Source organism: Alligator mississippiensis, chromosome 8 (genome assembly GCF_030867095.1).
Source record: "Alligator mississippiensis isolate rAllMis1 chromosome 8, rAllMis1, whole genome shotgun sequence".
Taxonomy (NCBI): domain Eukaryota; kingdom Metazoa; phylum Chordata; order Crocodylia; family Alligatoridae; genus Alligator; species Alligator mississippiensis.
In genome coordinates this window covers 26,365,952-26,388,691 of record NC_081831.1, presented here as the reverse complement: position 1 = coordinate 26,388,691, position 22,740 = coordinate 26,365,952, and the positions used below count along the sequence as shown (strand labels likewise).

General features: G+C 52.2%; 1 protein-coding gene across 7 annotated transcripts; it reads right to left on the bottom strand.

Moving 5' to 3' along the window:
- Positions 1 to 913: 913 nt before the first annotated feature.
- On the bottom strand, positions 914 to 21,560 carry LOC102566732 (astacin-like metalloendopeptidase). 7 transcript variants are annotated; one of them, XM_059732483.1, is made up of 12 exons: positions 21,409 to 21,560; positions 13,677 to 13,772; positions 12,948 to 13,009; positions 10,175 to 10,265; positions 9,643 to 9,760; positions 8,456 to 8,637; positions 7,198 to 7,279; positions 6,951 to 7,096; positions 2,411 to 5,959; positions 1,876 to 2,004; positions 1,341 to 1,468; positions 914 to 1,060 (listed from the first exon to the last, which is right to left on the bottom strand). In XM_059732483.1, exons 1-12 carry the CDS (start codon positions 21,464 to 21,466, stop codon positions 935 to 937), a joined length of 4,767 nt encoding a protein of 1,588 aa, XP_059588466.1. In that variant the 5' UTR covers positions 21,467 to 21,560; the 3' UTR covers positions 914 to 934. The 7 variants fall into 7 exon arrangements, with proteins under 7 accessions (XP_059588466.1, XP_059588472.1, XP_059588469.1 ...); XM_059732489.1 differs by lacking the exon at positions 2,411 to 5,959; XM_059732486.1 differs by lacking the exon at positions 12,948 to 13,009 and having other exon boundaries at positions 21,409 to 21,491.
- Between the last annotated feature and the right edge of the window lie 1,180 nt (positions 21,561 to 22,740).

Genomic DNA, 22,740 nt, shown 5'->3' with positions numbered 1-22,740 from the left:
TCAGAGTCTAGTCTTTCAAGGGGAGGTGCCTACCCCAGCTGTCCCAGAGCTCAGTGCTCCCATCTTGGGCACACACATTACCCCAGCAGTGTGGCTGCTCCTTCATGGGACCCTGCTTCACTCCATGAGGGACAGGCCTGTATGGGGTAAGCCAGCTGTACAGAGCCCTGCCTCATAGGCTGCAGTGACTGAGGCAGGGGCAGGCTCTGGAATGTGACAGCTGGAGGGATTCTCTCCTTGCCTTTGTGCAGAGGGCCTGAGTGCTTGAGGAGACCATCACACTCAGCTTCTCCCCTGCTCATTTCTGGTGCTCTATGGCTTTCTGGCCTCCAGTCCTAGTTGAGAGGGTTCAAGCCCAGAGCAGGGTGCTCTGCCCATAGCCAAGGTCAATAGGAGCCAGGTGGGAGTGGCTGTGCATGCAGATCCATGCACAGAAGCTGGTTCCACTCTGTGTCTTTCAGGCACAGGGTCCAGTCAGGGTGAGCTGGACTGAGTGACCCCAGGAGTCCAGGCTCCCAGCCCCCTCCATGCCCCCTCCCCCAGGGGCAGGGATAGACTTCAGAACTGATCCCCAACCCTGCTCTGACCAGGATAATCCACCCATTACACAAGTGGCTGGCTGGTACTGGAGACCTGGATGCCACTTCCGTACTCAATTGCCCTACAGGACAAGTACATAAGGGTCAACCCCTGCTTTAAGCCAGGCCCCACTTCCACACCACTGCAGGCTCCAGTTAGCCCTAGACCAGCCCCAGCCCCTGGTGCCCTTCCACCAAGTCTCTGCCCAAGGCTAGACCTAGCAGGAAACCCAGGAGTCCTGACTTCCAGGTCTCCAAGCATTACAACCCAACAGGAACAGGGTTCAGCCTTCACTCATCCCATCCAGCATGAACATACAAGGCTGCAGCACACATTGCATTGTAAAAGGTTGTTACTAGTTTGGGCTGGTACAAAGCTGGAGCTGCCTAGCACAGGTTGCCAAGCACAGGGCTCCACAGATGGCAACAACAATGTGGACCTCACTGCCTGCATCTGGGCCCAGGACACCTTCTAGCACCACCTGTAGGAGACAGAGCTCAGCATCAAGGTTCTGGCACCAAGAGACAGACACACAGCCTTCACAGCTGGCTGCCAGCCCCACATCCTCTTCACCCACAGGGGAACACAAGTGGGACAGGAGAACTGGGTCTACCCTTCAGCTCCAAGCATGTTCTAGGCAAGTCCTTGTACCCCTGGGGGGCATCAAGCATCTTCCTTAAAAGCCAGGAGCCCACTTTAAGAGAGGGGGGGGGGGGGTCTTCAGGGGCTCAGAGCTTTAGGCTAAGCCCTAAGGGTTTCACCTGCAGTCTCTGCATCCTGAAGGTCTCCATGGTCATGCGCTGCCAGCCAGTGCTCTGCTGCCCCTTGGCTGACCAGACCCTGTGCCAGGCTGGGGAGCCTTCATACTGGAGATAGACATTTATTGTGCCTGCCAAGGGAGGAACAAGAACAGGCTTAGTGCCACAGGAGACATGGCTGTGGGCACCCATGCCACCCAGGACTGCCAGCAGAGCAGAACCAGGCTGTAGCTCAGAGAGCCAGGTACTCCTAGCTGGGCTGTTACTGGCCCACCCACGAGTCAGCTGCACCCTGGAGCTCTGTGCTCTTTGGCCCAGACTCTAGGCCTGGGCAGAGGCCTGGTTTGGTGGCAAGGTCTAGGATGGGAAGCGCCTTGGTCATTAGAACCCTGACAACTATAGCCCTGGCCAGTACATGCTCCCCTCCAAGGGAGGAGGGGAACATGGGCCTCGTAGCCATGCTGGACACCTTGCCCACCCAAGCTCTCAAAACAAAACAAAAAAAAAATTGCAGGATCAACCTGTGGTTGCAGCTTACTCATGCCAGAGCCCATGGGGCGGTACCAGAAGAAGATGCATCCAATCCCATGGAAAGTGGGGCTGATGACAGCAGCCATCTTGCCAGGGGCCCAGTGGATGGAGGGAGCCTTAAGGGAGAGGAAGCCACCTGTAGGAAAGCAGACCATGCACTGAGGGTTGCAATAAAAGATGCGCGTCCCAGGTCTATGATGCAGAGAAGCCTGGGAGATGCTTAGTGTCTGTGGCTCAGGCCTGGGGTCCTCAGGAAAACTAAGTGTTAAGAGGGAGAAGCAGTAGGGAATGGTTCTAGGACTCCTGGGTCCCTTCCCCTCTGTGCCCCAACCTGCACAGCCTCCAAGGCAAGAGCCCCTGGCTGCCAGCAAGCTCATCCCAGGATAGAGCTGCAAGCCTGGTGTCCCTGCCTGCAGGGGGTAGATAGCCACTGGGTAGACCCTGGCAGACCATGGTCATGGGGTGTTGGCTCCCTGGGCCAGAAGATTTTGGGTCCAGTCAAGCAGGGCATGGCTAGGAGCTCTCATGGAGGCAGGACTTACCCCAAGAGGGACTGCATGAGGGGTCAGATCTACTGTGGTCGCTAGCCCCAGCCGACGGGCTCTGCCAGACAAGAACCCAGTCCTGGTCATCCTTCACACTTTGCCACCAGCCACACAGGCCCTGCTCAAAGTTGCATCCCTGCCACAGGGGCAGCCCTGGGGTTGCCACCACCTGTGGGATGCTGGGCATAGCATCAGCAGGGCCAGGCAGATGCCAAGGTAGGGAAACAGCAAGGGACATGCCTCCTGCAGGTGCAGCTGTAGAAGGCCAGAGTGGAGCAGGTGCTATGGAGAGAGCAGTGGCATCTGAATGGCTGGCAGGTGCCAAAGAGATCCGCCTGCCCTGTGGAGTCAGTAGAGGCCTCCTGGATCTGAAGCGCAGTACGACTGGTCCCCTAGGAGCCCCAGCGCTGCTCTGCTCCTGCACCATTGGTTCCAGTGGGGTTCCAGCCTTGTCATGTGCCCCTTCAGTACTCGGGATGGGCTGAGCAATTCCTGGGGGGTTGGGAGTAGCTTTCCTGCCATTTGTCAGGGCTTGCAGGGTCAGCCATTTGTTTGCCAGGCTGGGGGTGGCTGTGAGGGACCGCATCTCCAAGGGAGTCTGGTGCTGCTCTGTAGAAGGTAGGCCATGTCTCAGCCCCCCATGAGACACTGGAATACCATGCCCTGATCTTCCAGGAACAAGGGGTCCAAGTCCCACCACTGAAGAGCCTGCAGGCCAGGTCTCAGGTGTGGAGGTCATGAGCCAAAATGGAAACCCTCTGAATGCTGTGGAGACTGTAGACTGGGAGTGCCAAACCCCTTGAGGAGGCCAGGCCTGTGGAGTGGGTGCATGGAAATAGCCCTTCTTTCTAGGGTCACTTTGAGAAGTAGGGACATCTTTTGGGCTGTTCCGCATCTGTTCGTTTGGCACAGCTTGGCAAGGCTCTGCCATGCTTGTTCTACTCAGCTGAGGCCACCCTATGGGCTTTTGGGCCTCTGCCCCAGCAAAGGCTGTGCTCCAGGTCTTCTTGCACCTGTGAGCTGCACCATTCACAGTCTCAGCAGTTTTAGCTGATGGCCTGCTGCTCCCCTCTGCCAACATAGAGGAACCATGGGGTAGGGCTAGTGACACTGGTGCAAGGTGATGTTGGGCCATAAGAGCCTCCAGAGGAAGCAGAGAAGATGCCACAGTGGTTTCCATTTTAGCAATCCCAGTTAATACCGCCAAGAAGGATGGAGTCTCCCCAGCATCCACCTGTCTGTGAGTGGTGGTGGTGGCAGCGGCGGCAACTACCTCTGCATACCCTGCCAAAGTCCCTGGGGAAGCCCTCCCCATAGCATCTCCATGAAGGCCTACAGCCCCCACTGCTACAGGGTCATGTCCATAACCTCTCCCAGGTCTGCTCCACGCACGTGGGCTTTGGCCCTTTGTTGTTTCGGTTCCCAGTTCTTGTGGGCCAGGAGCTCGGGGCAGTGAAGCCAAAAGCAGTGGCAAGGTTTGCTTGGCAGGGGGCCCACCATAGCAGGGTCTCATGTCCAGAAAAGGCTTCTTGATAGTGGCTACAGGAGCTTGTGTGTTGGTGGTTGGGACTTGACTACTTGCCTCTTCCTCACAGACCAGGGTCCATTTCTCAAGCACCCTTGGCACAAAGGTTCTTATAACAGGCCCCAGTTCAGTCTTTGGGGCAGGCTCTGAAGGGGCAGCTTGTCCACCTCTCATCCTGGTAATGCCTTCATCCACCTCCATTCCCCACTCCAGCGCATTAGCAGAGGACTCCAGAGACAACATGACTTTGACAGGAGTTGCTTGCTCTGTAGCACTGGTCACTGCTAAGGTAGTGGCTGGTCTGGAGATATTCTGAAGCCTCTTCTGCTCAGGTAGACCCGCTTCAGTTCCCAGCTCACCAGGATGGGCAGCCTGAACCACTGAAGCTCCCCAGGCTGACGATTCTCTTGTCAGAGTTGTCGTGTATTTGGGTTCTGTTGCTGTAGAAGGTGCCAGGAGGGAAGCAAGAGCATACATTTGTTCTCTTTTCTTCCGACGGAAAAGTCCAGCTTTCTTCTCCTTCAGCTCTGCCAGCAGATGGCGTGAGGAGACAGTCAACTGAACAGCAGAGCTTGCACCTTCTACAGTCCCCACATTCAAGGCTGTTCTGGGGCTCTTGGAACCCTGTGGGGAGAGCAAGGTGGAAGATGGTCCCCTACCTACAATGGGAAGGGACACGGATAGGGTCAGCCCTGTTTTATTGCCATGGTTACTTACAGAATCTTGCACCCTCATCTCAGTTCGGTCAGATGCTTGGGATAGCCGTGCCACCAGGGAGGTGGCAGGATTCGAGAAAGACATGGTGGCTTCTATATTTGTCCCTGGAGAGAACATGCCTGGTTGAGTAGGAGAGGTGTGGTGGTACATGCTAGTCTTAGTGGTTTCCACCAGTCCCAGCTCTGTGCGAGTCTCTGAAATACCAACTTGGAGGTACTTGGGTCCTCCTGAAAGCAAGCTCAGGCCCTTCTCCTGTAGAGCAAAGGCACCCTCAACTCCCATCTCAGTTGGATTGGCAGCCCAGGACTCGGAGAACATTAGTGCAGTGGCCTGCGAGCTCACAGGCATGGCCATCTCTAACCTGCCACTGGCAGCCATATCTTGGCCATGACCTTTTGGGGTTGTTCTTATCTCATGATGAGAGACCCCCAAGGCCTCCTGGGTGGAAGCCATCCAAGAGTTGCTCTCCTTTTCATACAAGGCAGACCTTGCCAGGGCAGTTGTAGGCTTATTACTGGCTAGGCTGGTGGTCCACTTTTCACCCTCCCCCTCTCCAAGGGGGGCTGTGGAGTCTGTTGCAGCCAGCTCAGTAGGTGGCTTCATACCAGACCCTGCCTCTGGGGATGAAGTCCATGTTGGGATGGGCAGGGAGGGCAGGTTGGACAGCAGGTGGGCCACTGACCCCAGGAATGGGGAGATATCTCTTCTTCCCATCGTATGCAGCCAGTCTCCTCCGTTCTCAGCAGCAGCTAGTCCAGGAGAAATCAGTTCCAGGAGTCCCAGCTCCCCAGGGGGAGTTTTGGTATGGCCTCTAGTGGTATCAAGTTTGCTAGATGCCTCCACATAGTGGCTTATAATTTCAGGATGAGTTTTGCCCTCCAGCAAGGAGGGCTCAGTAGGACCCCGCTCCTCAAGGGCTTCTGTTCCCAAGAGTGATGTTGTTTCAGAGACAGAATCTCTCTCCACACTCTGTTCTGTGCTGGCATCTGCAAATCCCATCTCCATGGTCACCTGCACTATTGATTCCACAGATTTCATGCTTCCTTTGCTGGGTAAGGTGGTCAATGGAAGGCTACCTGCAGGAAACTGAGAAACACTGGGTTCTTCACCTTCCAGCATGGTCTGGGCTGAGGGCACTACTGTCCCTGCTCTGGGGCAGTTGGAGGCTGCTTGCCGGGCTGTTCCAACAGGGTGTGTTCCTGGAAAGGCCTTGATTTTGCTTTCACCTTCTGTTAGGCAGGAGTCCAAGTCACCTGGATGGGACACTGCTGTAGTCTCTGACAAGGCACGGGCAGTGGAGGTCTCTAAAGACAGAAAGGGTGTTGTGGAGTAGACAGACCCCCCCCCCCCCCCCCAAGCTGCCTATGGTCATAGATGAAACAAGCTTATAGAATATCTTCAGTATTTAAAGTCATCAAGGTCTTACCCATGCCAACCAGCTTACCCGAATGGACTGGTATCCTTTTTCTGTGGGATTACCATATTTACTCACATGCCCAGTTCCCCCCTTCACCCCCAAATCAAATCAAGCTAGCCCTCCAGAGTTAGAGGTGCTTAAGTGTGGAAGCTGATTTCTCTTTGCTGCAATAGAAGCACTGTGCTCAAATGGCTGCTGCTCATCTCTAGTCCCAAAAAGTATAACCCTCTCACAGCCACAGTAGCTACTAGCTGAGCACTACAGATGGTGCATGATTGAACTGGCTCAGGGTAAGGGAGTTACCTCCTACAGTCTGCAGTATCTTGAGGATGCTTATGGGGTGGAGGAAAGAATCCACATATACACAGGAGCTTACAGTAGGCAATTCCTCCCCTCCCCCACCTCATTTCTTTTCTTCTTCACGCCAAATAGTAACAGTCTTGCTACTGCCCTTGCAAGGGTTTGGGGCCTAGCTTTGTTGCCCTCCTACACCAGAGAGGTCCTGCTGCCTCATTCAGACTGTACCATAGGAGTAAGTAGTCCTGGAAAGTGTCCAGGGAATGCGGTATCCCAGAAAAGACAGTCAGCTATGACTGGAAAAAGAGTCTGAGGGTATGCTATAGGAAGAGAAGTGCATCTTATCTGGGGGCATGTGGTATGCAAGAACATGCAAGTTACCTGCATCCAGATTTCAAGTTCCAGCATGCACTGCCCTTCCACAAGTCACTGTTTTGAGGCTCTACCTCCCCTGCCCCAGGGTTAGTGGTTTCCCTGGGCAGGCCCTTCTCCCTTCCTAGAAGCAGGCTGATCTCCAGTCTCTAGTATCAAATCAAAGAGCAAGACAAGCACCAACCAGGAGGCATTCATGTTCTCCTTACCGAGTTCCATCCCCGTCTGAGAACACTTGTACAGCCTATTAACCCTGGCTATGTCCAAATGGCTCAGATAGTGCCTCTGGCCCAGTGCCATGGGGGGATCAGCAAGTGGTGTGATGGTGGGCCAGCCCGTCCTGCTGAAGGCATACCTAGAAGATAGTCAACAAGAAACTGGCTGGCATGTGGAGCAGAGATCTGCAAGCACCAGGTCACCTGTCTGCAACAGTTCCTAGCCCAGGGCTACACTCACCTGCCATAGTGCAGGATGGAGGAGTAGTCATAGCCCACCAGCATGTTGGTAGTCCATGCTTTCATGAAATTGACTTCAAATCCTGCAAGGCAAGAGCAAGAACTGCTCATTCCTGCCTCAGATGTCACTTGCCCTTTGTTGGGGCAACACATTTAAAATGTAGTAGTTGGAAGAAGCAGATTCTTTTAGTTCTGAAGAGTAGGACATGTCTGGCTATACCTTCATGACATCTTGACAGTGGGATAGCAGCAGGAGACCTGCTTTTTTGCTTTGAGTGGGGTTTTGGCACTAAGCAGCCCACTGACTCGGGAGTGGTGGGGGTGGGTTGGGTTGTGCTGCTTCCAAAAGGCTTTAAGGAGACAGAAGCTGTAGGCCTTGCTAGAAAACAGGATTAAAGTACAGCCACTGACCCATGCACATTAAAAAAAAAAAAAAAAAAAGGAAGTCAGAGGCCTCACTAATAGTGCAAACAGAAATAGGCACCAATGAATACAGAACTAGGTATAAACGCATCTTGCCAACTAACTGTAGCTGGCTTTGGAATCTCCTCTAAAACTGAGCTACTTTTCCAGTATTTCTGTGCAAGCCATATGTATACATGTGGCTTGCACAGAAATGCTGGAAAAGTAGCTCAGTTTTAGAGGAGATTCCAAAGCCAGCTACAGTTAGTTGGCAAGATTAGTGCAAGACATGAAAACAGAGGTCAAAGTAACCTGGCCACAGGTGTCCCTACCTTATGGTAAGATTACATTAACTGGCAAGAAGTAGGTTGTGGAAGATGTTGCCTCAATGTTTTAGTAATTGAGGACAACTAGGACATATCTGCTGCAAACATGAAGTTGGTTTTGATTGCTGTATAAAAAGAGGGGGGGTCTTGGAACCCTCAGTACTTTGTACTGGGCTTTCAGGTTAGTTTTCATGCCTGAAAATTGAACCCAGTTAGTACCATGTACCAGTCGGCCATGGATGCTAGTATCTAGGTTTGTTGTATGGACAAACCTGGCCAACCTTGGTACTGAGAAATGAAGTCCACAATTTCTTAGACAGTCTCAGAGTCACAGCAGACTGTATCCCGACATGACACACATGGACCATCCAAACCGAGGGAGCCTGAGGTGACCAGCAACACCTAACCCCATTAGGGAAGTTGGTCAGCAGAACAGGAACTTTAGAAAAAGCGCTCCCTCCATCCCTCTCCCAGCTTCCGTGACCTCTGTAGAGCCAGCCCAGAACAGTGGAATGAGTAGAGAGGACTCACCAGTCAAGATGTTGTTCCAGGAGATCTTGATGTACTTGTCCCGGTCAGCTCGGGAGTGCTCGTGCCAGAAACCCACCACGTGCATGAGCTCATGTAGTGCTACTCCTTTCCCTTTCTGGAGGCAAGCAGGGTCCAGCGAAACCACCTGCATCCCACCAGCACGGCCCACACTGGAGAAACACCTGGACAAACCAGGAGACAGCACTCATTTGGGGGAGGGGGAAGAGGGGGCACAGCTTCAGGCTGGGCAGCCATTTTCATGTCAGGGCTAGCTCAGGAGGTCACTATAGGAACACATCCATCTTCAGCCACATTGGGGTGGGGCCAAGCTCTACCTCAAGTTGCATTCAAACAGGGACTGTGCCATAGGTACCAAGCCCTGTCTCTGGTCAAATGTTGGACCAATGGCCAGAACACGCCCAGATTAAGTTTGTGGCAACTACCCCCTTCAAAAATTACCAGGGCAGGTGCCAAACATCTCTAATGCAGAACATGTTGCCATCTCCCCTTCCACCATCAGTAGAAGTTGTTAAGAGTACTGAGTGCCAGAAGCCAACCTCATGCTCCTCTGAGATGCTGCTGGATTGTGACCCCCATCATGGCCCAAAAGGTACATCCATCAGGGAACAGATGGCAGTTCACAGGGCAGCTGAGATCAAGACTGGTGCTGGACATGGCTTATTCAGGGGTGGGTACTGCATGACTTTGCTCTGGACCTGCATCTAGAACTTGGCCACATTGGTCAGAGACCACAAGCGAGGGGGGCAGGGAAGGAAAGGTGTCAAACTGGGCTAGGAGTATCCTGTGCTCCTTCAGTCACTGGTGCAGAGCCCATCACTGCTCAGCAGAAGGAAGCCTGCACCGGGTGCAAATGGTCCAGTGTTCCAGTCCTTGCAACTATGGAAGCGGGTGTTTGAGCAGTATGGTTTGATCTCTGCTGCCTGGGATGGGAGTCTGGCAGGCTCAGTTCTGCACCATGGAGTAAAGAATGCACAGAGGTTTCCCCCAAGGGGCTAGTCAGCATGGGGGAAATCTATAACAGGGCCTGCTTAGGTAGTAGCTTTGAGCCCTGGGGGCTTGCAAGAATGAGAACACATCAAGTCAGTGGGAAGCCAACTGGGGGACCTTGCTTCCACCTCCAGGCCTGGAGGGCAGGGATGCACCAGCTGCCCCTGCCCAGGACTCACCCAGCCACAGGCAGGATAGAGATGAAGTCCTTCTGGTATGACCGTGGCACAAACTTGACACAGGTAAAACGGGCAAAGTCTGCAAAGGCCTCCTGGATGACTGCCATGCTGGCTGCATCTGGGCGGGGGAGAAATGGGATCCCTCAGCAGTCACTCCACAGCCTCTTGCTGGCAGATTCCAGAACCTTGGCTCACATGGTGCCACTGACCTTGCCCCCCAGGAAGTGGCTAGCTGGCATTTAAGACACCTCCTGCCCCATCACCACATAGCTGATGGGCTGTGAAGCAAAGCAGGCCAAGGTGGGCATAGAACACCCCTCAAATGACAAAGAAGCCATCTTCTTGTCAGTTCAGCCTGGCATCCTCTCTAACCTTCTCCAAGGAAGCAGGAGTCCCTTTGCACCTGAGACTGAGCCCGGGGGGGGGGGGGGGGGGGGGGGAGGGAGATGGTGGTCTTCAGACATCTTTGGTCACTCAGACATGGGTTTGGGCACCCAAGAGAGAAGGCCACTGACCCAGAGTCAGCACCTACCATACACGTGAGACAGGATGTAGGGAATCCTGACGACCCCTTTCCTCTTTAACCACCTTGGGCTCACCACCGACAGTGCTCTGGAATGGCCCTGAAGGAGACAGCAAGCATGTTGGGCGATTGCTATTGGAATCCTATCAGATTTCCCCGTTCAAGAGGTATCTTCTAGTTCCAGACCCTCACAGGAGAGGTCTTCTAGGAGTGCTCAGCAGCCTATGACCCAAGGGTAAGATCCAGCCTACAAGAGAGACTGCATTTTGCCCAAGGCCAGAATACCACCCCCAGCCTTTTCTACTTCCTTCCCTCCCCTGTGGAAGAAGTGCAATCCCTTACTACAGTGCCTACTTTTGCTGCCAAAATTTACATTGCCAATTGCTGCTGGCAACAGAAAACAACCCCCCCCAAAACAAACCAAAAATAAAAAAAAAAAGTGGTACTGGGCACCAGGGTAAGTGGCAGCAGTAGGCAGGGACAAGAGCTGTGAGATTGCAGCTACGCTCACATCACAGAAGTTTAGGACTGGAAGGGGCCTTGTGAGGTCATTGGGTCCAGCCCCCCTGCTCTGGGCAGGAAAGACTGCTGGGGCCAAATAACTCTAGCAAGGTTTGTGCCCAGTCTCTTTTTGAACATCTCTGGGGTAGGTGCCTACACCACCCCTGCTGGTAGTCTATCCACACATACTGTGAAGAAATTTTTTCTTATATCTAATCTGAAACCTTCTAGGAGTTTATGACCATTGCTCCTGGTTTTCCCCTGGGGCACTTTGGTGAATAGTTGTTCTCCTAGACCCCAGTGCTTGCCCTGGATATATTTGTAAGCTGCCACCAAAATTCCCTCTACCCACCCCCAAAAGTCTTCTCTTTTCTAGGCTGAACAGTCCCATATCTGTTAGCCTTTCCTCACATGATTAGAGGCCTGAAGAGGAAGCCATACAAGTGGCTCTTCTCTGGACTCTCCCAAGCTTCTCCACATCCTTCTTGAAGTGTGCACCCAGTACTGGATGCAGTACTCCAGCTGCAGCTTTACCAATACCAAGTAAAGTGGGAGAATAATTTCCTTAGTTTTGCTTGAGATGCATCAGTTGATGCATGCCAGAGTATTGTTGCCAATGTACATTGGCAACCATGTAGGGGGTGCATGCAGGTGCACATGCACCCCCCCCCCCAAGCATGGCAGTGCACCCCCTACAAAAAGGGGCCACCAATACTGCCACCGATGTCTGTGGGTGGCCCACAATTGCCACTGGCTGCCACCACCACTGGTGTGCCATCCCCCCTCCACTGCTGCCGCCAGTGCTGCAGCTGCCTGCCGGAGCTTCCCGCTTACCAGCACCACACTCCCACCACCACTGCTGCCTGCTAGAGTTTACCATGCCCCCCTCTCTCCCACCCATGCAGTGTTCATGCTAATGCAAGTTGCACCAGCACCCCGAGCAGCAACAACCATGGGGGCACATCCATGGGGCACATCTGCAGTATAGGTCACCTGGGTCCCTGCATAGGTCCTGCAGGCTCATTCATTCACCTCCCTGCTCACAAGGCCTTTACCAGCACCCATGGAAGTGGGGACTGACTTGGGGCAGGTTTCAGGTTTGGCATGGTCCTCTCTGCCCAGGACTCATAGCACCCATGGTACAAACATTAAAGGTCCAGGAGTCGCTGCTTGCTATATACAGTATAATCCGTCTGCCAAGATTTGCACTGATGTAACACCCTGGCTCATTTCAGTACATGTTCTCCTTGGGGCAGCTCTAAAAGGCACTTAAATCAATGCAAACCAGTTTCTTGCTAGGGTAAGCCCTCCTGCAGTGAGCAGGTCTGTATAGCACCCTAATGTACTGACAGCTTGTGCCCCAAGCTCTGGGAAAGACAAGTTAAGGCCTGTTGTTGGAATCATCAGCATATAAGTAAGCATGTGAATATCAGCAGCTAGTTATGAGATGGCCGATGGCATAAATTGGAGGGGGGGGGGGGGGGGGGAGGAAAAAGGGAGGGAGGGAGAGCAATGCCATGCTGGGACAAACCAACTGTCTAGATGGCCCAGCATCCTGTCACCAACGGATGCAGGAGTGGATGCTTTGAAGGGAGAGCGTTGAGAAAGGTTCATCTAGAGTAATCAGAACCCCCCCCCCCAATCATCCATTTAGATATGTCAGAGGAAAAAATTTCTAACTCTTCTGTTAATAGACCTACTGCCTATAAATTTAGTTTCTTTTTGAACCTGGCTATAATCTGCCTTTACAAGCCTCCTGTGGGAATGAGTTCCACAAGTTAGTTGCATGCTAAAAAACCAACATGATAAAGTGCTTTAAGCCTCTCCTGCTAATTTCAGTGGATGTCCCCTGGCTCTTGTGTTCTGGGACTTGGTGAAGATGATTCATTGCATCTACACCTTTAATATGGCAGATTGCACCTTTGCAGTCCCACACTCTGCATGAGCTGGACATGCACAAGGCTAAATAGCTGTTCTTGAAATAGTCCTAGCTGTTGTGATGGGCAGTGTGGAAGCCAGAATGCTGGGAGCAGCCCAGTCTGCTTTGTGCCTGCCCATGGCACAGCCCTCCTTGTCAGACAGTGGTGGCCAGGACAGCCTTGAGCTAGTAGAATCAGGAGGGCTCCGAGCCTCTGCCCCTGCCCTCCTCCAGGCCCTTTGTGGCACAGCACTGGATGTAGGCATGTGTCCTATAGAAGTGCCTCACTGGTACAAACCCTGGGCTCTCCCTGAAAGTGTGGGGCATGGCTGGTTTGTTCCTACCCTGGCACCTTGCACTCACCGTCTTGACAATGTCACCCTCCATCAGAAAGCTGCTCTCTGGGGCCTCTTGGGGGACAAGGTCTGGGAACACAAGAGCCAGTGTCATTCAGGGTAACCTGGGCACCTCACCTGCCTCCCTTTCCAGGCAGGAGACAGCAGGGTCTGTACATTGGGCACCCAGAAGCCACCCAACCTATACGCAACAGGCTGCTATGAGCTGCTCTGAGGCCTATCAGCCACTGCCTGTTGCCATACCTGGGCACTACTCCCATCCTTCCCCGACTGGTCTTTAGGCCACTGCTCATCCCCAACAAACCTTCAGGACCAAGGGAAAAAGGATCCCATCCAGTGTCCTTCAGATGAGAGGGAAGTTTCAGCCTAGCATTGGCAGGAGGAGCTCAAGCCACTTCACAGCTGCAGCCAAGCTTAGTCTTCCTCAAGTGATCCCATGGCATGAGGCTTAGGGACCAGTGTCAGCCACCATGGCAGGCAACTTCTAGGCAGGTCTGGCCCTGTGGTGGGCCCATCCCCACCACAACCTGACCCCACAACTGCTGCTGGGGAATGGGCCAGTACTGCTAAGGTGCCATCTGAGGCTGGGAGCCTAGCTACAGGAGTACCAGGTTCCATGGCAGCCAGGTAAGCAGTCCTGCCACTTACAGCAGTATCAGCCACAAAGCAGAGCAGGGCATAGGTCAGCCTAGCTCCTAGCACTCACAGACTCTGATGCAAGCAAGCAGTTGCCCACCTTTGTTGATGTCAAGGATGTCGTCACCATCACCACGACTCCTTGTCACGCCAGCAGCATTTCCCAGAGGGTTGTAGAAAGTGTCTCCTTGTTCTCCTGGGGCAGGGGGGACAGAAAGAAGAGGGATACCTTATTTATTTGCACCCCATAAGGCATGGGTGCAAATAAATAGGCTTGTTTTGACAATGCAGAATGAAGCCCCCATTTCTGATGGTTAGTTTTGGAAGAAAGGGGCATGTGGATAAATATGGTACTCTGGTCACCAGAACACCCTGCAGCCCTGGTGGACAAGCTGAGGCCCATCTCATTGCAGCCACCTCCCATAGCCAAGCCCCTGTGCTGTTGGGAGGCAAGTCATGGAGTTGGGCATCAAAGCAGATGCCCCTCAAAAGGCTGAAGTGCCAAGAACCCCTCCTGCAAGAAATCAGGTCCATTAAGCACCCCACCAAAAACAACAACAAAAAGAAAAACCACAACACAGGGTCACAGTTCCCCCTACCCCCATGTTCTGGCCTCATCCCATCTGCTGTGCTGTGCTCCCTGTGGGCACATTTGGGGGTGGGAAGGGGGGCAGGGCTTGAGATGCTCTGTGGCATTCCCCAAGTGATGATGCCTAAGCCCAAGTAGGCATTTGGGTTTGGGACCTAGCAATGGCACCACAGACTAGAGAGAGGGCTGCCCAAGCTGGGTAGTGGGACATGCCTCAGGCCCTTCCTGGGCATAAACCCCGCTTTGCAGAGACACAAACCCCGCAAGGAGCACCCTCCCCATTCTGGCTCTCAATCCCAAGCCCTGGCTCTTGGGGGGGGGGGGGGAACAAATGCTGGCAAGATCCAGACACAGCCGTTGTGGCAGGAGAGGACAGCTGCTTGCAGAGCTGGAATGGGCTGGGTCTGCAGGGTGTGGGCAGGCTCGAGCCCCAAGAATGCCCATGCTGGAAGGGGCAGGCTGCAGAGAAGAGCAGCTCCCCTTGCAAAGTCCTGGCAAACCCCTGGGATTGGTCAAACGGTGACAGCAGGGTCCACAACAGCTCACTGTCAAGCAGGCCACGAGGGAGTTAGTGTTTTTACTTCTCCTCTGTGTAGGAGACAGACACAGCACAAATCATAGGCTGATAATACTGCTTCACACTTATTCCTCACTGCAAATGAAGCCAATTCTCTCTGACCCCTGGAGCAAGGAGTTTCCAACTCAGAAAGATGGAGGTGGGGGCAGGGGTACAAATCAGGCCCCATTGTTTCCATAGATCATGCTTCTTGGGATACAACGCATCTTTTCCCTGAAAGTCATGGGTTGGAAGGGACCTCAGGAGGTCATCTAGGCCAACCCCCTGCTCAAAGCAGGACCAGCCTCAACTAGATCATCCCACCCAAGGCTTTGTCTACCCAGGTCTTAAACCTCCAAGGTCCATAGCCTCTCTGGGTAACCTGTTCCAGTGCAATCAATGGTCTCTAGAGAAGCTGCTGGAGGAAAGAACTAATATTATCCTGTCCCCCACCTTAGGCTAGTTTTGTTCTGCCAAAGCCCCCTGAACACTTGCAGTCTTCCTAGCACACAGATGAGAGGAGAAAGTCCTTCCTGTATCTCCAGTGTGCTCTGCAGGCACATGCACTATTCTCTCACCCAAACACCCCTGCATACAAGGAACACCTCATTTTCTGAAAAGCAGAATGAATAAAAAAAATAAAATAAAATAAAAAAAAAAATTTTCAGCTTCGTCTTCAGCTCACTCCCCCTCCAAAACCCTACATTGTGCTGAAGGCAAGTCTAGGATTTTTGAAGAGAGCTTTAAAAAAAAAAAGTCTCCAGGGCTGTGGACTAGGAGGCAAGGCCAGGGACAGCTAGCACAGCAAGATTGCCCTCATAAGTGTTAGTGGAACACAAAGGGAGGTAATCACTAACGCTTCTGGAGTAAAGAGTAAGGAGCTATTAAGCCAGACTCCTTCAGCTGCCAAAGTACAAATGCAATGGCTGCTGCACTGTGGAGCAAGCATCAAGGCAAGTATCAATTTATCCAAGGCAGAGGAGAAAAAAAAGAAAGCTTCCCAGTTTGCTAGTTCAGTTTTGGGCCCCTCACTATCGAAAGGATGTGGACAAACTGGAGAGTCCAGTGGAGGGCAAAAAAAAGTGGTTTGGGGGCTGGGACACAACTTCTAAGGAGAGGCTGAGGTAACTGGGCTTATTTAGTTTGGAGAAGAGAGGGGATTTAATAGCAGCCTTCAACTACCTGAAGTGGGGTTCAGAAGAGGATGGAGCTGGACTGTTCGTAGTGGTAGCAGATGACAGAACAAGGAGCAATGGTCTCAAGTTGCAGCAAGGGAAGTTTAGGTTAGATATTAGGAAGAATTTTTTTTCCCCACTAGGAGGGTAGTAAAACACTGGGACATTACCCAGCACCTTGCATGTCTGCACTGAGCTTCATCCTGCTGACCCCAGCCCAGCTTTCCAGCTCATCAAGATCCATCTTCATTCTACTCCCAGGCGCTAGTGCTTCTACAGTCTTTCCCAACCTTGCATCATCAGCCACTTGCATAGGAAGCTCTGTGCTAAAATCATTAACACTCATTGAATTGCTGTTGTGGGTTCAATGCTACTGCAATCTCATTTACAAGCTCCTTCCAGTCTAACACAAATCCATTTATAATAGACTCTTTGTTTGCAGTTATGGAGGCAGGTCTTTCTGAAGAAACTGGCGGTGTTGGCTAGACGTCATATGGGGCTGTCCAAAGCCTTGCTGAAGTCAAATACACGATGTGCACTGTATCCCAGTCAAGGCACTTAAGGGAGCCCACCCCTGCCCCAGCCCTGGTAAAATCTGTGGGCAAGGAAGGAGCCCCTCAGGGGACACTTGTCTGACTGTACACAAATGCCAGGAGCTTGGGGAATAAGCAGGAGGAGCTCATCCTCCTGCTCAATGCAAATAATTATGATGTCATAGGGACAACGGAGACCTGGTGGGACTCCACCCATGACTGGACTACGGGGATAGATGGCTATACCCTGTACAGGAGGGATCGTGTAGATAAAAGGGGCGGGGGTGTAGCTCTCTCTGTTAAGGAAAGCTACACGTCCCTGCAAGCCAATACTGGCGACCAGGGTGGATGGCTGGAGACCCTCTGGGTTAAAATCCGTGGGGAACATGGCACAGGGGACACAATGGTGGGAGTCTACTACAGACCTCCCACCCAGAGTCCTGAGCTTGACCAGGAGTTTGCCTGGGAACTGGCTGAGGCCACATGCTCCAGGACTATGGTTGTCATGGGTGACTTCAATTACCTGGACATCTCATGGGAGGATCGCTCAGCAAAATCCAAGCAGTCGCAAAGCTTCCTCTCATGCATGGATGACCTCTACCTGACTCAAGAAGAGTATGGGCCAATGAGAGGCAAAGCGGTGCTCGACCTAGTACTGGCCACTGGGGATGACCTAGTTGGCGACCTAGTGATCGATGGGAAGCTGGGTGACAGCGACCACGAGCTGATCACCTTCACCGTCCGACGAAAAGCTGGCAAGTCAGTCAGCAACACAGAAGTCCTTGACTTCAGGAAAGCTGACTTTGACAAGCTCAGGAGGCTTGTCAGTGAGGCCCTAAGGGACCATGACCACAGGGAGAGGGGAGTTCAAGAAGAGTGGTTGCTCCTCAAGGGAGCGATCCTCAATGCACAAACTAAGTCTATTCCATCTCGGAGGAAAGGCAGCAAGAGGGCACAGCAGCCCCCCTGGCTCTCCAGGGACCTAGCAGACCTCCTGAGGCTAAAAAGAAAGGCCTACAAAGGATGGAGGATGGGAGTCACCTCCAAGGAGGATTATTCTGCACTGGTCCGGTCCTGTAGGGAGCATACCAGGAAAGCCAAGGCTGCAACTGAACTCCAGCTAGCTTTGAGCATCAAGGACAATAAAAAGTCCTTCTTCAGATACGTGGGGAGCCGGAGGAAAAGCAGGGGCAACATTGGACCCCTGCTGAACCAGATGGGGCAACTGACAACTGGCGCCCAGGAAAAAGCCAACCTACAGGACGGGGAAGTCCGGGTGAGGGTGATCCCTGCCCTCCATTAATGCTGACCTCGTGAAGGAGCACCTTGAGGCTGGATACCTTCAAGTCAGCCGGCCCTGACAATCTTCACCCCAGGGTACTCAAGGAGCTGGCGAGCATCATAGCCCAGCCTCTAGCGCGGATCTTTGAAAATTCTTGGCGCTCTGGTGTAGTGCCCGAAGACTGGAAGAAGGCCAATGTGGTGCCTATCTTCAAGAAAGGGAGGAAAGTGGATCTGGCTAACTATAGGCCCATTAGCCTGACTTCTATCCCGGGGAAGATCTTAGAAAAGTTTATTAAAGAGGCCATCCTTAATGGACTGGCCAACACCAACATCTTAAGGGATAGCCAGCACAGGTTTGTTGCGGGTAGGTCTTGCTTGACCAATCTTATTTCCTTCTACGACCAGGTGACCTATCACCTGGACAAGGGAGAAGAGATTGATGTCATATATCTTGACTTCAAAAAAGCCTTGGACCTGGTTTCCCCATGATCACCTCTTGGAGAAACTGGCCAATTGTCACCTTGGGTCCTCCACAATCCACTGGCTGGAAAATTGGCTCTGTGGTCAAACCCAGAGGGTAGTAATTGATGGAAGTCACTCATCATGGTGTCCTGTGACCAGTGGGGTCCCCCAAGACTCTGTCCTTGGACCCATACTGTTCAACATCTTCATTAATGATGTGGACACTGGAGTCAGAAGCGGACTGGCCAAGTTCGCCGATGACACCAAACTTTGGGGCAAAGCATCCACACTAGAAGACAGGCGGGTGATCCAGGCTGACCTGGACAGGCTCAGCAAGTGGGCAGAGGAGAATCTGATGGCATTCAACATCGATAAATGCAAGGTTCTCCACCTTGGGAAGAAAAACCCGCAGCATCCTTATAGGCTCAGCAGTGCTATGTTGGCTAGCATTATGGAAGAAAGAGACTTGGGGGTCATCATTGACCACAAGATGAACATGAGCCTGCAGTGCGATGCTGCGGCTAGTAAAGCGACCAAAACGCTGACTTGCATCCATAGATGCTTCTCAAGCAAATCCCGGGACGTCATTCTCCCCCTGTACTCAGCCTTAGTGAGGCCGCAGCTGGAGTACTGCGTCCAGTTTTGGGCTCCACAATTCAAAAAGGATGTGGAGAAGCTTGAGAGAGTCCAGAGAAGAGCCACGCGCATGATCAGAGGTCAGGGAAGCAGACCCTACTATGACAGGCTGAGAGCCCTGGGGCTCTTTAGCCTCGAAAAGCACAGGCTCAGGGGTGATCTGATGGCCACCTATAAGTTTATCAGGGGTGACCACCAGTATCTGGGGGAACATTTGTTCACCAGAGTGCCCCAAGGGATGACGACTAGGTCGAATGGTCATAAACTACTGCAAGATCACTTCAGGCTAGACATAAGGAAGAATTTCTTTACTGTCTGAGCCCCCAAGGTCTGGAACAGCCTGCCACCGGAGGTGGTTCAAGTGCCTACATTGAACACCTTCAAGAGCAAACTGGATGCTTATCTTGCTGGGATCCTATGACCCCAGCTGACTTCCTGCCCTTTGGGCAGGGGGCTGGACTTGATCTTCTGAGGTCCCTTCCAGCCCTAGTGTCTATGAAATCTATGAAATCCCCTCCATCCACCAAACTAGCTATTTTAAACAAATGAGAAAATAGCATTCCAGCCAGGGGCTCAGAGTCCATGTGGCACACGCTCATTACCTAGACATGTCAGACCGGGGTTAGCTCTGCCAGACTGGGTGATGCTACATCCCTTCAGCAAGCCACAGCTGGGTATCCCCAGAGCCCAGGGGGTCTTAAATCATGATAGCATGGAAGGTTTAAACCCTTGAAGATTACCTTATTTAATCATATACCACATGCACACCCTCCACAAATCAGACCTCCAAAATTGGGGTGAGTATCTTTAGCAAGGAAGCTGGCTTTCCTTTGCTGGAATAGAAGCATGGAAACACTGTGCTAAGAAACCTCAGGGAGAAGTGGCAGGCATCGAGCAGCACAGGCAGAGTCTAATGTTAACCATTGTGCAGCTGCTGCTGAAGTAGCTTTTGGCTGAAGAGCCACCAAGGTAGCTGAAGGTGAGCAAGCAGCTGCCTGTATTCTGTAGTATCACTACATTTGTGGTGAGGAAACTTTAGCTTTTACAGGAAATTAGATAAATAGCAAGTTGAAGTACAGCCTTGCTACCGCCTTCTCAAGCCTCCGGGGCCTACACTTGTTGTTCTGCCACACAAGAGTTCTTGCTGCCTCACCCAGTTCCTCCTAGGATGCCATCTATGCTCCTTGGGTACTCTTTCCAGGAGAACTTACTCTGTGACAGCCTGCCACTGCTCTGGAAGAGTCCTTTGCCCTCCATTCCCTCTTTTAAGAAAAGGCATATAGATTGTATTTGTGGGCCTGTAGTGTACAAGTACAGTAGCCTCCCCAGCTGTGCATCAGACTTTCAACACCTCCAATGCAGTCAAATCTCAGACCAGCTTAGACAATAACCCTGGATATTGGTCAGTCTTCAGGCCATCCCCACATGTTCTGCACTAGGAGTCCTGCACTCCTGGCCACAGTGGAGCAGCTACTGAAGCCACCATCGAGACCCACTGACAAGACTTGCCCAGCCTTAGGGGCAGGTTACCAGGCTGCACCCCCACTGTCCCAGACAGCCTGACCAGGCCATACAGTGCCCCAGACCCCAATAAAGAAGGAGGGCTCCCATTCTGCCTACCAACTACTTGAGCTGTTGGGGTGCGGTCTCAAGGGGCAGAAACCACATCTCTAGACCAGGCAAGCATCCCTCAAGCTTTGGCTTGAGATGCAGGCCCCAGTGGCTTCTTTCAAGAAACCCTGGCAAGACTAGCACTAAGGCAAGAGAACAGGGCCTGCCAGGACAGACAGGAGGAGGACTGTAGGTAGAGTGGCCATTACAGAGGACATTCCAGTTTTCTGCTACTCTGTCCTCTATTGATTTGAAACCTGGCACTTATGTCTTCTATTTTTCTCTTCAAGAGAAAAAAAAACAAACAAAAAAACCAAACAAACATAAAGGCATCCAGTTTTCATATCAACAGAGGACAGCCAGATTGTCCTCTATGGTGGCCACTAATTGTGCAGGCAATTTGAGCACTCACTGCAGCCGGACAGGCTAGATGCTAGGTAGACACATCCCACTGTACCCTCTTGCCTCTTAAGGGCAGAGAGAAAGAGACAGAAAAGAGAAAGTAACAAGCCTGCCAGCTCCATCAGCCTCCAGAACCAAGCAATTTTTTTTATTCTCGCCCTAACAATAGAGAAAAGGAGACATAGCTGCCACTGGGTAAACTGAGGCACAGTTCAAACTCTAGGCAAGCAGGATTCAACAGAAATAGAAAGTAGGGCACTCTTGTCCCCTCTGCTCAGTAGGGCTCTTCTTGCAGTCCCAGGATGGAGCCATCACAAGCTTAAGGTGGCTTCAAGAGCAGCTCAAGGCCAGATCCTGCTTTGCCCTGGCCACAGCCTTCAGCCTGAGCCCTCTTTGCTAAGAAGCCAGGAGAATCCAAACACATATTTTACCACCCCCACCCTGAGTTTGGCAGCTCAGGAGTTATGTAACTAAGCCCCCTCTAGAGCACCTCATGTTTTCAAGTCATGCAGAAAGGAGAAGCTACTACAGGAAAAAAAAGCTCCTCTCCCCTCCCATTGAAGGGGAAAAGAGTACAGCCTTACCTTTTGCAAGCCAAATGAGGCCTAGGATCACAGACCAGATGCCACAGGGCAGACCCATGGCACAAGAAACAACCCAGAGCCCTAGCAGCCACCCTGAAACCCTCAACAACACAAACAACAAAACCTAGTCTGTTCACAGCCCCTACCCCCTCCCAGCCCTGATAAAGGGGCAGGCAGGAGCTGCACCTGACCCCAGTCTCCTGATTAAGGTAATTAGCCACAGAGCCTAGAGCCCACAGGGCAGCTAAGAGACTGCCACAGGTGTGTGCTGCAGAGCTGGGGGACTCCCTGTGGATACAAGCTCACTGCAATGAGTTTGCACACAGGCGTATCAGCTAGCACAGGTACCATGGTGACCAGCATGAATAAAACCCAGAGCCCTGTACAGACATATGCATGCAGTGTTGTAGGATGCACAGACACATTGCAGTGGGTGTACAGGTGCTGAATACACACAGTGCTGTGGGGCACAGACACTCTGGACATCCACATAACACTGTGGGACACAGATGCATACATAGATAGCACTGTAGGGCACAGAGATGCTCTGGACGCACACACACACTGCTGTGGGGTGCATACACAGTGGATAATATAACATGCTCCTGCCTTGGCCTGTGCCTTTAATGCAGAGGTGGGCAATTATTTCAGCTAGAGGACCACTTAACAAGTTTTGGTGACCTGTCAAGGGTGGCAAGCGTAGCCCTGCCACCCTTGACAGGTGCCCGCTCCCAGTCTCCATTTTGATATCAGAAGTCCTGTCCCTAACCCCTGACCTTTGCCACAGAGTGTCCCTCCCCTTGCCTCCAGAAGTACTCCTTTTGGGAGGGGAGGTTGCCATTTTGGAACCAGAACAAAACAAATTGCATACTAAAAGTCAAACATCTACTATAACATATTTAAAATATTTTAAAAATAGAATTAGTCCTGATGTATTTGGGTTTGCATAGTGTATATAGAGGTGATTGCATAATAGCTCAATAATAAAGTCTTATGCTTGTATATTGTGTGTTGGAGCATGTGGGTGGTGGGTGTGTATGGTGGGGTGTGGGGAGGGGGTGGGAGTGTGTAGACATATGTCTATGGTCTATTATGGCTTTTCCCATGCTTCTAAGCTTTGCTGGTTATCACATGGAGCCAGGAAGGATGATTTTCCCCCTCCTGTGGTTACGTGTCACAGTAGTTCACCCCACCAACTCTTAACAGCTTATCACAGTCAAGATTTTCTGTCCTTGCTCAGTTCCTCATTGTGGTATCTTAGTGGCTAGTGAGGCTAGGGTAGCTGCTGGTACCATCCTCTTCCCTGTCCTCTTGGAATGGCACAGTTACCTC

Excerpts from the sequence above, each read along its gene's own strand:
- LOC102566732 (XM_059732483.1), bottom strand. The coding sequence starts at position 21,466 with ATGGGTCTGCCCTGTGGCATCTGGTCTGTGATCCTAGGCCTCATTTGG. Across the intron at positions 13,010-13,676 it reads CATCCTTGACATCAACAAAG|ACCTTGTCCCCCAAGAGGCC; the intron begins GTGGGCAACTGC and ends TTGTGTTCCCAG. Across the intron at positions 7,280-8,455 it reads CTGGAACAACATCTTGACTG|GATTTGAAGTCAATTTCATG; the intron begins GTGAGTCCTCTC and ends CTTGCCTTGCAG.